The sequence below is a fragment of the Podarcis liolepis genome (assembly GCF_965112155.1).
Source record: "Podarcis liolepis genome assembly, chromosome: 8".
NCBI lineage: Eukaryota > Metazoa > Chordata > Lepidosauria > Squamata > Lacertidae > Podarcis > Podarcis liolepis.
Window position 1 is genome coordinate 86,163,849 of NC_139560.1, and position 12,037 is coordinate 86,175,885.

The window sequence follows — 12,037 nt, forward strand, 5'->3', positions numbered from 1 at the left end:
GTGAAAGGCGGGATATCAAATCCAAACTCTTCTTCTTCTTCTTCAAATGACAGCAACAGCCAGGCACCATTACTTTCTTCAGCTGTGTCCTCGAAAATGCTAGAGAACATACTGCTGTAACGAACTACGTTGTGGTTAATCCACATCCGACAGAAACAATGTTGAGGATTAAACTGCAGTGATGTGCACACTTGAGTAAAACCTAGAGAACCTACTGTACTTTCAATAAACATGCATAGCAACCCACCCCATGGGATAAAGAGGCTACGATAATAGGAAGGACATTTAAGTAGAGGAGAGAGGCATGTTCGGGCTTTAAATGCACCAGAGAGTGGTCAGCAGAATAACACAATTCACCTGAGAAAGTAGAAATGGTTGATTTTCTTGGTCTGAGCATAAGTACAAGTTGCTTGGGAAAAGTTATCGCAAGGGTCTGATCTCCGACAATAGGCGGCAGCAGATGCTTCGAGGAAATAAATAACATAATTTTACTATCATTTCCCCCCAGAGCTTGTTATGTAGTGTTTTGTCCTCATGATTTTGAAATGTTCCTTGTTAGGAGGGTCATCTTGCATTGTTTCAGATACATGTTTAGGAGTACTCTCATTTTAACTCAAGAAAACCACCATTTTATAGTTCAAATTGGGGGAAATAAATACAATAAATGGACAAAAGTACAAAGATTCACAAAATGTTTAGGGGTATGCATACCCCTGTGTCCCCTCAGGGAAAAAACCACTGAATTATACGATTGTTACTTGTTGCTTGTTCACCTTGACTTTGGATTTTACCTTGCATACACAAGTGGGGTTAGGTTTTCAACCTTAATCTGCCTCCCACTGTAAAATTTAAAATTCACTGAACTGTTTTGCTCATAATTGTTCTTTTCACATGTAAAGAAGTGATCCCATTTGTTTCCTGTGGGTTTTATCTGTGCTCCTAAGTTAAGGTCTGAGCCTCTAACTGAAAAAATGCACCCCTTATTGTTCTGAACCCCATGACAATTCCCACCTTGCTCCTGTGGGTGTGGTAATTCTTCCCAGGCCCCGGGACGATGACTGTCTCCTTGCCACCTCTTTCTATCTCATTGTAAACAAAACACACAAACAGAAAAAAATATTTCTGTGCAAGTTGGGCTATTAGAAAGCATTAACTCAGCCTGGATTTAAAGTTGTGTGCTAAAGGGGGGGGGGAGCTCTTCATTGTGACCCTTCGGCTTGATCCCAATGCCGTTGTTTCTTCTTCCAGGTACGTATCTGCCTTGACCACCCCAGCACGCCTGTCGCCGGTTGACTTCCATTGCTCCGTATCCGCCCACATGCCCACCTTTGAGATCACTTCTCCTAATTCAGCTCATGCAGTCTCTCTGCCTCCTGCAGCATCCATTAGCTTCCAGGTGGAGGAAGAGCAGCCATTGCTCCGCAGGTACCAGATCCCTTCTCAAGATATGCAAAGGTATGAGAGTTACTACCAAAGAAGGAGCTACCTGAACGAGAGCACGGGGAGCTTGCCCTCCAGCCCCTTCCGCATCACGGAGGACGACGAATATGAGACGACACACGAGTACATCTCTGTGCTAGATCAGCCAAAGAGAGCGGGCAGCAACAACAGGCGGTGGAGAAAATCGAAACTGAATGGGCACCTGTCACACAGGGGCAAAATGCTGAGAGACTCCTTTTCAGTGAGCAGCGCCTCGTACAGTGAATCTGATGAGGAGCTGGTGGCCGAGAGCACGCCTTTCCTAAGTATGAGAAACACGGAGGCAATGGACCCCGATTCACCCCCTCTCTATCGCCTGGCCGATAGCAGGACTTACTATTCCTTCGACAGATGCAACACGCAGGGAGGGAACCAAGTGACACATAACAGCAGATCCCGCCAAGATTCAGCACCACCTTAGAGGCCACTCCGACTCTCCCTCATGCCCACTCCCATGAACACACCAGGACTGGGGAAGCGGGGAGGAATAACAGAAAAGACAAATTTTTATTTTATATATAAAAAAGAAAAAAATATGAAATGTTTTATTTTCATTTTAGCAATGATGTCTTATAATAGCTAATGGCAAAGACCTTTTTATAAGGAATCTCTATTTATACGTAACATCTTGATTTACAGCTTCTGAGAAAAGAAGAAATCAACAAAAAAAAATTAAAGAGATGGGCCAATTTTTGACTACTTACAAATCATTAAAAAAAACAAAATTCGTGGTGCCTTTTGCTGTACGCTAATGCCAGAGTCCACAATGAAAATTACGTTTAAGCATTCTTGAGATCATAAGCTTTATGTTTAGGACAACTTGTTATGGAATATTTTAATAAGCACTTTTCCATTTGAACACAAACACCCTTTTAAATTGCTTGATATCTGGATGTTGGTAATCTAGTGCTTTTAAAGTGTTGCGCACACATACACTTTCTCTTTTGTGCTCTCTCTCTCTCTCACACACACACATACACGCGCGCGCGCGCACACACACACACACACACACACACACACACACCATATGTGTCAATGTTTCCATAAGTCCCTTTCCCTTTCAGGGGAAATAATATGTACTGGTAATTACGTTTTTTAATACAAGATAAGTAGGAAGTGAATAAAGCACACAGTAGCAACAGCCCTTACAATATATCACTTAGTCTAAACAGATCCATGAGCAAGGGGAAACCAGATAATCAAACAAATTAAATACTTCAAAGCAGTGTGGTTAAATAGGACTACTTCAAGAAATGCTGATTCTGAGATCTGCTTCAGCCCTGCTACTGAGCACAAGCGCTAGCTCTTCATCGGTGACTCTGACCATCTGCTGCCTGTTCTTCAGAGCCAAAAAGGTGCAGCCCAGATTCTGATGCTAGCTTGGTCATAAAACAAACGAGGAAGGGGCTGTTGATGATGTGTGCACACCTATTTTAAAAGCTAAGAATCTCTTGAAGTTCATTGCCCGAGCACTAGCTGTCTCCTCCTCCTCCTTGTCACAAGTAGCGTCACCAGCATGCTGGCTCTTGCCGCTACATCCCCCCCACCCCCCAGAAAGAAACACAATAAATGCCACTATCAGTGTGCCCTGTTTTGTAAAGACAGTTGTTATTGTAACGTTCTAGCGTTTCATAATGACTTTCTTAAAAATATCTATCTATCTATATATTTTAGCAAGCCGCACGGCATCCCATCGTGTCACTAGCAGCTCTGGGACAACTTCTTTGTACAGCTGGCAAGAAAACTCCCATGACAGAGAGAGATCCCTTCTTTCCTTTCCGTTCCTCGTGGGGCCCTCCGGTTTACATCCTAGCCTGCCTCTTTTCTTTTTCTCTTTTGACTTCTGCATGTCCTTTGCATTTCAGATACTGTAGATTGGATGCATGGAGAAGCTGTGACTGAGAAGATTAAAATACAATTGCCAGTGTATTTCTTTTAACTTTTAGCAATAAAGTACTTTAAACCCTTTGTTCCTCATCCACAACAGGGTCCAATAGAAACGCTGCTAATTTGTCATAAAGATGATTGTAAAAAACAAAACAAAAAAATTGCTCTGGATTGTCTGAATGTCAGAACTCTTGACTGTTTAACACTTGAACTTTTTTAATATTATAAATAAAAGTAAGAAATGACTACCAAGATTCTAAAATCAATTTCACAGTCAGTGGTGAGAGAGAAAATGAAAGACTGGGAGCCATTATAGGAGGTCTCAATTGGATCTAGACTAAAGTTCTCTGATTTGCAATAGCAGACCTGGCCTAATCACCATTCCGTTCCTTCAGTGAAATTGCTCTGACCTGGGCTGTCAAAGCCAATTCTGACTAGGGATGGAAGGATCTATCAATTTCAGATCTCTCAGTTTTTCATGTTTCCAATCCTGAATTCAGTTCTCCACAATTTGCAGGAATGTGTGAATTTTTTTTTTAAAAAAACACATTTTCATTTTAGTGAGAATTTCTCCTAATAAACACATTTTATACACAATTTTGACTGTTGTACACATTTTTGCAAGCAATTCCCCTTAATAAAATGCATTTTGTTAGTGAAAACATTAATGTTAACAACAACAATAGTAATTCTGTGTACACTTTCCTGTAATATATCATAAAAAAAATTAGTTGGTTGGAGAATTGCATTGCAAAATTCAGATAAGTGCAAATTTCAAAGGATTTCAGTTCACATATTGTTCCAGAAAGTGTGAATTTGAGGGTTTAGGCTTCCGACATGTTCCAAATTGAATCTCCCCTCCACTCCTGGTTCTGACACACCAATAATTTGTCCCAAATTGGCATAAAGTTGCAATTGCATTAATGCTGCAATCCTGTGCAAATTTCCTCTGAAAAAAATAGAATAGGATTTGAATGCACCTGCCATTTTATTGTTTGTTCAGCCAGTTCTTTTTTAAAAAAAATGGGTTTTGCAAAATGAATAGCCTCACTTTGTATATTTTACAAATAATAAGCTTAAACTACAAAAGAAAATAAGTACCCCTACTCCCTCCAACCTTCAAACATGGAAAGTCATTGTTCAAATGCCCACGTCACACAGGTAAGTATATTGATGTCTGGATAGCTGAGATGTCATGAGCCTCAGGAAGTCCATATTTCCTTTTCTGGTGTAGGTTCAGCCTTTGAACAGGAGAAAACTTACAAAAATCTATTCTCAAATCACACCCTGAATCCTGATTTTGCAATAAAATGCAGTTCTGTCTAGACTCCAATAAGGTATTGAAGCTCCATTGAGTTTCATCAACAGGGAGCCTTGTTGCTCACACTGGGTAAAAGACACAGGAGCCGGCACTGACCTCAGATGATGCTGTGCTGAAAATCATGCGTTTTGCAGGTTGGAGTACAAGGCTCGGGACCTAATGGGTAGAAGTGGGTGATACCTATCCAGACAGTAAACTGCTGAGTGTGTTGAAATGGCAGCTATTTTGTCATAACTACAACCAGATCCATCATGAAATTAAACGTTTGAAAGTTGAGTTTTGTTTTGAGTAGCTTACTAGTGCTGCATACGCCAGCAGCAAAATGTCTGTTTGCGTCTGCTCTTCCTTGCTCTGAGCACAAAGTGCCTTTTTTTAAATCTGTGAAATGTTGGACAGCATGGAAGTGGTGCAGCCTTTAGCAGCAGGTGCAGCCCTAATAGCCATTTTTTGTATCCCATTCCCCTTTTGACATTTTGTAAAAAGATGGAGAGGTACACTGGGGTTTATTCTAGATTTATTGAGATTTTATGTGACTTCTGCTTTCCTTTGCGTGAAACATCATATGCAGATTCATTCACCAAAGAGCCCATAAAGTTATTTTAATGTTTTCATGCATTTCTACATAGGTTTTATTACACCTACCTAATAAAACAGATTTCATATCTGCATCTGCCTGATTTCTTTAACATATTGCCTTATTTTTTTTATATAACTGCCAAGAGTCTAGTTTTCACAAAAGCTTTGTAAGCATTTTTCTTTGCTGTGATACAACAAGCACTTGCAGATGGCTTGTGCAATTAAACCAAATAAACACTTAGGAATGCCCACAACAATAAGAAGCCAGCAATTATTACATACAGAAATAAAAATGATTGCATACAGAGTCTAGCCAGGCTCCGGTAATCTCTCTCACACTCCTGAGGGGAAATGGCGCAGGTGAGCATGGCTCCTAAAACAGCCTTAGAAGAAGGCTACATTGCGGCACAGGGCGAAGGGAAGCCTGGAAGGAAAGAAGGCTGCTCCAAAAACCTGCTTGGATTTCATGGAGTCAGAGAATTGCAGAGTTGGAGAGAGAGTTGGACCAGGTGCCGGCTCTCTTGGCCAACACAGAGCTTGAAGTCAAGGCTCTGAGATTACGTGTCTACCAAGAGCTGCACAACAACACCATCTCACTCCATGGGCTTTCACAGGGTGGGTGGGTGAGAGGCAGAGAGCAGTTGCCAATAGGCAGTGCAACCTTTGCTGATGTCACATGTGACTCCTTGAACCTGGGTTTGGGACACATTCTATTACTTCAGTGGCTAGCGGGGGATGAAGTTGAGTATTTGCAGGCTGCAGAGGAGACTCAGTCTCCAGTATGAACATGGAACGCAATGGAGTCTGAATTTAGGAGACGGATGGCGCTGTGGGTTAAACCACAGAGCCTAGGGCTTGCCGATCAGAAGGTCGGTGGTTCGAATCCCTGCGACGGGGTGAGCTCCTGTTGCTCGGTCCCTGCTCCTGCCCACCTAGCAGTTTGAAAGCACGTCAAAGTGCAAGCAGATAAATAGGTACCACTCCGGTGGGAAGGTAAACAGCATTTCCGTGCGCTGCTCTGGATCGCCAGAAGCGGTTTAGTCATGCTGGCCACATGTAAAGCGAGATGAGCGCCGCAACCCCAGAGTCGGCCACGACTGGACCTAACGGTCAGGGGTCCCTTTACACTATGTAAGCTACCATATTTTTCCATGTATAAGAAAATATTTTCCCCCAAATTTTTTAAGTTTAAAATTGGGGGTCGTCTTATACACGGAATGTTGCAATTAAATATACAAATAAATACATGCCATCATCCATATCCTCCCCCCTCCCCAGACTCCCCTCACTATTGGCCTCACGACAAACCCTGGTCTGGTACTTCCCCCCCCCAGCAGCCCCCACTCCAGACATTGTTCCTTCCACCCGGTTCCCTCAGCCGCCCCCTGGCTACCCAGACCCCCCCATTCCCCAAGCGCACTCACTCAGGCAGCTCTGGCAGTCATAGCTCCTTGATCAGCGTTTGCATCTGCCGCGCTCGTGGAATAAATACGGTACTTACCGTAAATACTGGGACAAAAGTGCAACACACAGGCAGGAGAGATGGAGCTGCAGCTAATGTGGAGTTACACTGAACTGACAGGGGCAGCCGCCATTACACAGCTTGCCTCACTGTTTAAATATATGGTACTAAATATACAGGTGTTTTGAATATTTAATAAAATATTAAAGTTGTTCTGTTTGGTGTTTAAAATATTTATTTCTTAATTTGGGACTCAAAAAAAGAGGCTGTCTTACACATGGGGGCATCTTATACACAGAAAAATACGGTATTTCCTGTGGGGGGGCAGTTTATGAATGTTTGCCAAGTTTTGTTGTTGTTGTTACTTGTGACATTAGCCATTGTGGGAGGAAGGCCTGAATAGTCCCAGCTTTTCAGTCTCATCATCCATTCTGAGTTTCTTGGAGTCACATTAGATATGGCAGTTGCCTTTTATAGAGAGAACACAACTAACAGCTCACCAAGTCTCATGAGCAATGAGGGGGTGGGCAATTCAGTTAATCCCCCCCACACACTCCTTGTTTTTCCTCCGCCACTCTCCCTCCATCCTCACATTTCTCAGGAAGCCTAGAGCCTCCGTCAGAACAAAGGGAAGGGAAGGGGGTGAATAGCTTAGCAGAGTTCTTGGGCAAACTTGTACATGGTTGTAGTTTCAGCCAGACAGCCCCTAAATGGCTAACAGACATTTTCATTCTATCTCTTTTCACATCTCTGACATGATGTGTGAGATGCCCAGATAATTGTTTGTTCCTGCAATTGTGGGTTTTTCCCCTTTGGGTGCTCTGGGGGAGCAATGTAATTGGCTTGTCCCACTGGCTCAGCCGGTGTACACTTGTGGGTGCCTAGCTGGGTGTGTAAGGAGCTCCAGTTTCCTTGGTGCCAGGAAGTCTGGGGAAAAGGGCTTGCAGTAAGATGACTTTCCAGGGCCCTGCAGCTAGCCAAGACCAAGAAAGCACACCTTTTTCCCAGGATGGAAGAGAGGGTAGGAAAAGTGGGTGCATTTTGGACTCGCAGCTGTCCATGGAGGCGCAGGTCAATTCTGTGTCCAGGGCAGCTGTTTACCAGCTCCACCTGGTACGCAGGCTGAGACCCTCCCTGCCCGCGGACTGTCTTGCCAGAGTGGTACATGCTCTGGTTATCTCTCGCTTGGACTACTGCAATGCGCTCTATGTGGGGCTACCTTTGAAGGTGACCCGGAAACTACAGCTAATCCAGAATGTGGCAGCTAGACTGGTGACTGAGAGCGGCCGCCGAGACCACATAACACCAGTCTTGAAAGACCTACATTGGCTCCCAGTACGTATCTGAGCACAATTCAAAGTGTTGGTGCTGACCTTTAAAGCCCTAAATGGCCTCGGCCCAGTATACCTGAAGGAGCATCTCCACCCCCATCGTTCTACCCTGACACTGAGGTCCAGCACCGAGGGCCTTCTGGCGGTTCCCTCACTGTGAGAAGCCAAGTTACAGGGAACCAGGCAGAGGGCCTTCTCGGTGGTGGCACCTGCCCTGTGGAACGCCCTCCCACCAGATGTCAAAGAGAACAACAACTACCAGACTTTTAGAAGACATCTGAAGGCAGCCCTGTTTAGGGAAGCTTTTAATGCTTGATGCATTACTGTATTTTAATATTTTGTTAGAAGCCGCCCAGAGTGGCTGGGGAAGCCCAGCCAGATGGGCGGGGTATAAATAAATAATAATAATTAATAATTACTACTACTACTACTACAACCAAACTGCGGAAGGCAGTGGAGGACAGGAGTGTCTGGCATGCTCTGGTCCATGGGGTCACGAAGAGTCAGACATGACTAAACAACTAAACAACAACAACAATAATAAAGAATCTAAGAAGGAAGAAATGTTCATGTGATGGTAGTCAGGGAAAAGTGGGAATTCAGTGGGAATTCAGTGGTCAAGGTCATGACCACATGGAATCTGAGTTTGTGCTATCTTGGGAGCCTGAGAATTTGGGTAAGAAAACTAAAGTTGGAGGGTCTTCCCAACCCTAAACCTAAGTAATATTAGTAATAATCATTTATTACCCGCTATGGGAGGAGGGTATATGATAGTGTTCTTGTACATATTTGTAACTTGCACCAGCCTGTTGTTCTTTCTAAACTCTGAAGTAGAGATGAAATACCCGGAAAACTGTTTCAACAATCCACATCTCTTTGCAGGCTAAATGGAAAGGAACGATCCAGGTGACTCTTTCTGGGCTGGGGTTCCTCAGCCCACCCGAAAGAAAGAAATGTGCAGTTTCCTCCACTGTGGATAATCTCTCTCTCTGTGTGTGTGTGGGTATCGTTTCTGCTGAGTTGTTGAAAGTCATCAGAAAGAGGACCAGGTAGAGCTTTGGATTAATCCATTTTATTAACAGGTTCATCATCATTTGTACATGATTCTTAGTTCATCATTTCAAATAAAACTATCAAACTGTACAAAAACAAAGAGATTTAAAAAGGGGGTGGCAAAACAGGATGGTGGCTTCCCCAGTGGTACGAAACATGGAAACTCAATAATTTATAAATTCTCAAAAGCTGTGAGAATCCAAACAAATCTCTTTATTATCTTCATCTTAAAAAGCTGCAAAAATAGAAACTGTAAATTACTGTAATTAGCAGCCACAAGATCCTTTAAAACTGGAACTTGATTAACTGTGAGCATGTCTAGAAAAGAAGATGAAAATGAGTCAATCAGTAAATAAAGTGCTGAAGGCCTTGAAAACGAAGCGGAGTCACTTCTACCACAGCAAGAAAGGAAGAGAAGCACAACATCCCATTGAGCGAGTATATTTATGCTTACAGCAAAATGGAGTATGTACAGCTATCTGAGATGAGCAGCTCGGCCCCCCACCCTCCCCACGCATGTCGCCTAGCTTGCAGTTGCCTGGATGCCCATGAAGAAGAAGCAGAAGGGAAGGGGCAGAGGAGAAAAAGCAGGAGAGAATTCCCTATTTAGGGTGGCTGAGAGCACGGCAAGAGCAGAGCCTGCACTGCAGCACAGCCAGCTGGGATTCAGTTACAGAAGAGAAAAAGAAATGTCCATTAAGCTACTAAATGTTCAAAACGTTACTTAGCACTGCTAAGATCCCTGTATAGCAAAGTTATTTTCTTCCTGTCCGTGTTTTGGGCACTCTTACCTTTACAAGGTTATATATTGGACACCAAGTTTTAAAACTGTACGTACATTTTGGCAGTAGAGCAGATAATGTAGTTATTGCAATACATGGGCCACTCATTGAGTTCTGGTGATAGCATTTGATTTTACATGTACACTGTTCACCCAGTTACCTGTAGAAATGCTGCCCATTGATTCTGTTTATCTGCTGTCCTAGTATTTATTGACTTGTACATTGTAAGGACTGTGGCGCTGCAGCACCACTGGTAGTAGTTAAAGTAGTTAAAGGAACAGATTTGGTCGTGTCTCCATGTTGCTACAGCACTGCAGCAGTTGCTCAGTGGAAAATCCAGCTGTTTACAAGGAAACACAGCTGGCAAAAGAACATCCCAATCCTTGTATGGAAAACTTGTCCATTTATTGCATGCACAGTAAAGGGAAATGTCAACAGTGATAACCAGTGCAGACAGTCTATGATCCTGGAATACGTAAGCACCAGAAGAGAAGCTTCTTTGAATTCTTTCTGCTGTAGTATTTGCATTATGTACTTAATGCACACCCAAGAAACTACTGTGCTCATAAGTTTCAGTTGAGGAGGACAAGATACCACTTTCTGGTTACTTTAACCTATTGGTTACCTGACGTGTTCTGGTCTGTCATGTCTTTCTCTGCTTTGCTGTTTACCACAGGCAACTGCCCTTGGCTAATGGAAGGGCTGGAGTAAGTCTTCCTCAAGGAGATGTCTTCAGCTTCCATTGTGAAGAGGTTGGCTTCTATTTTTTCCAGATCATCTGTCCCGGCCTTTATCTTCGCACACAGAAGATTGATATATGTCTCATAGCGGCTTTTCTGTGAAGGACAATGAAACAGACCAAAAAACCTGAGAGAGAAAGTCAGGAAGGACCAGAACAATAGATAGAGAGACAAGTGCTGGGGATTTCTGTTTGTGACCAGGAGGATGTGTTTGCCTGAAGGATGGGTAAGCTGTCAGTAAGGGAGCGACTACAGGACCCTAATCTGGTTCATCACATCACATGAATTGGCATATAAATCTGCTCCATCCCACATTTATCTGAATAATTTTTGGGAAACTTCTTTAAAAATCCACATAAATTTAAAAATCCACATAAATTCTTTAAAAATCCACATAAATCCACATAAAGTTAAAGGAGGTGGTTTAAGAGTTCTCTCTCTTCCATGTTCCCCTTTCTTCTTCCTTTTTACACCTACCAGCCCTGGTTTCTGCCACAGCAACTCCCTGAGAGCAAGGGCACAGCATGTCCCATCATGCGCAGGAGGAATTGCAGTGCGTTTTCCAACACATGCTGCAGCAGGAGCAGCATGCAAGCTTCTTCGATGGTATGGAAGGACTAGTGATGGGGGGAATGGCTTCCAGCTTGAGCTTCCATTAGTGTACTTTAGAAGTGGACTTACTCTTATGTGCATATTTTCTATCAAAATATGCATTTTGAAATACATTTTGGTACATTTTTGAACTGAGCTTTTTAAAGTCTGGATCCATGCCAGGATTAGTCCAGGAAGGGTGGATCAGATCCCTTCATCTTGGAACGCACAAATACTTAATTCCTCAAGCATCATTACATGCACTTGGGCTCCTGGCCAATGAATTCTGTGAGGACAGAGAAGGTGTACCTCTTTTGGACAAGCCAAAAACAAAGAATGGCAGAAGTTCAGAAAACCCAATAAAATACAACTTCAGCAGAAGACCTACTGAGAATGGATAACACCTTGAGCTCATGCATTGTGCAGAAATCACATGGCCAGGCGCTATGCCCTGAATGCCTCACTTCAGGTGGATAATAACTTTGTTTATCTCAACAGTTTGAGGACCTTCCTAAACATCCTATACTCATATCAACAAAGAACCTTATTTATAGTGTTTTACAGGTATAAAGCTACTTGGGAGACGTGCAATTAAGTCTAATCAGGATAATTACACAGGGAACTGAGTCTTTTGACTGCCGGGAAGATATTGTAGGCCCTGAGAGAGAGAGAGAGAGATGCTTAGAGGTTTGCTTTGTGTGCTACATTTCTGCACTAGGAAACCATGTTTAAGGCCCTACAAAAATATGTTCCCTGGGAGAGCATCCCAGGCACCATCAGGTATTGCTCATGCCCCATCTGAGGGCGGAAAGAGG

At 43.2% G+C, this 12,037-nt stretch overlaps 2 protein-coding genes across 7 annotated transcripts in view; one reads left to right on the top strand and one right to left on the bottom strand.

The window, feature by feature from the left end:
• The window catches only part of NRG2 (neuregulin 2), a 137,351-nt gene extending 133,751 nt beyond the window's left edge, over positions 1-3,600 (top strand). For all 6 annotated transcript variants that reach the window (XM_083519313.1, XM_083519312.1, XM_083519314.1 and 3 more), the window contains one exon: positions 1,249-3,600. In XM_083519313.1, the coding sequence (XP_083375439.1) occupies positions 1,249-1,900 (652 nt within the window). In that variant the 3' untranslated portion in view covers positions 1,901-3,600. The remainder of the gene's footprint in view (positions 1-1,248) is intronic.
• A 5,508-nt stretch (positions 3,601-9,108) lies between these two features.
• PSD2 (pleckstrin and Sec7 domain containing 2) overlaps positions 9,109-12,037 on the bottom strand; it is a 59,196-nt gene continuing 56,267 nt past the window's right edge. The window contains exon 15 of the mRNA XM_083519184.1: positions 9,109-10,727. Within this exon, the coding sequence (XP_083375310.1) occupies positions 10,506-10,727 (222 nt within the window). The 3' untranslated portion in view covers positions 9,109-10,505. The remainder of the gene's footprint in view (positions 10,728-12,037) is intronic.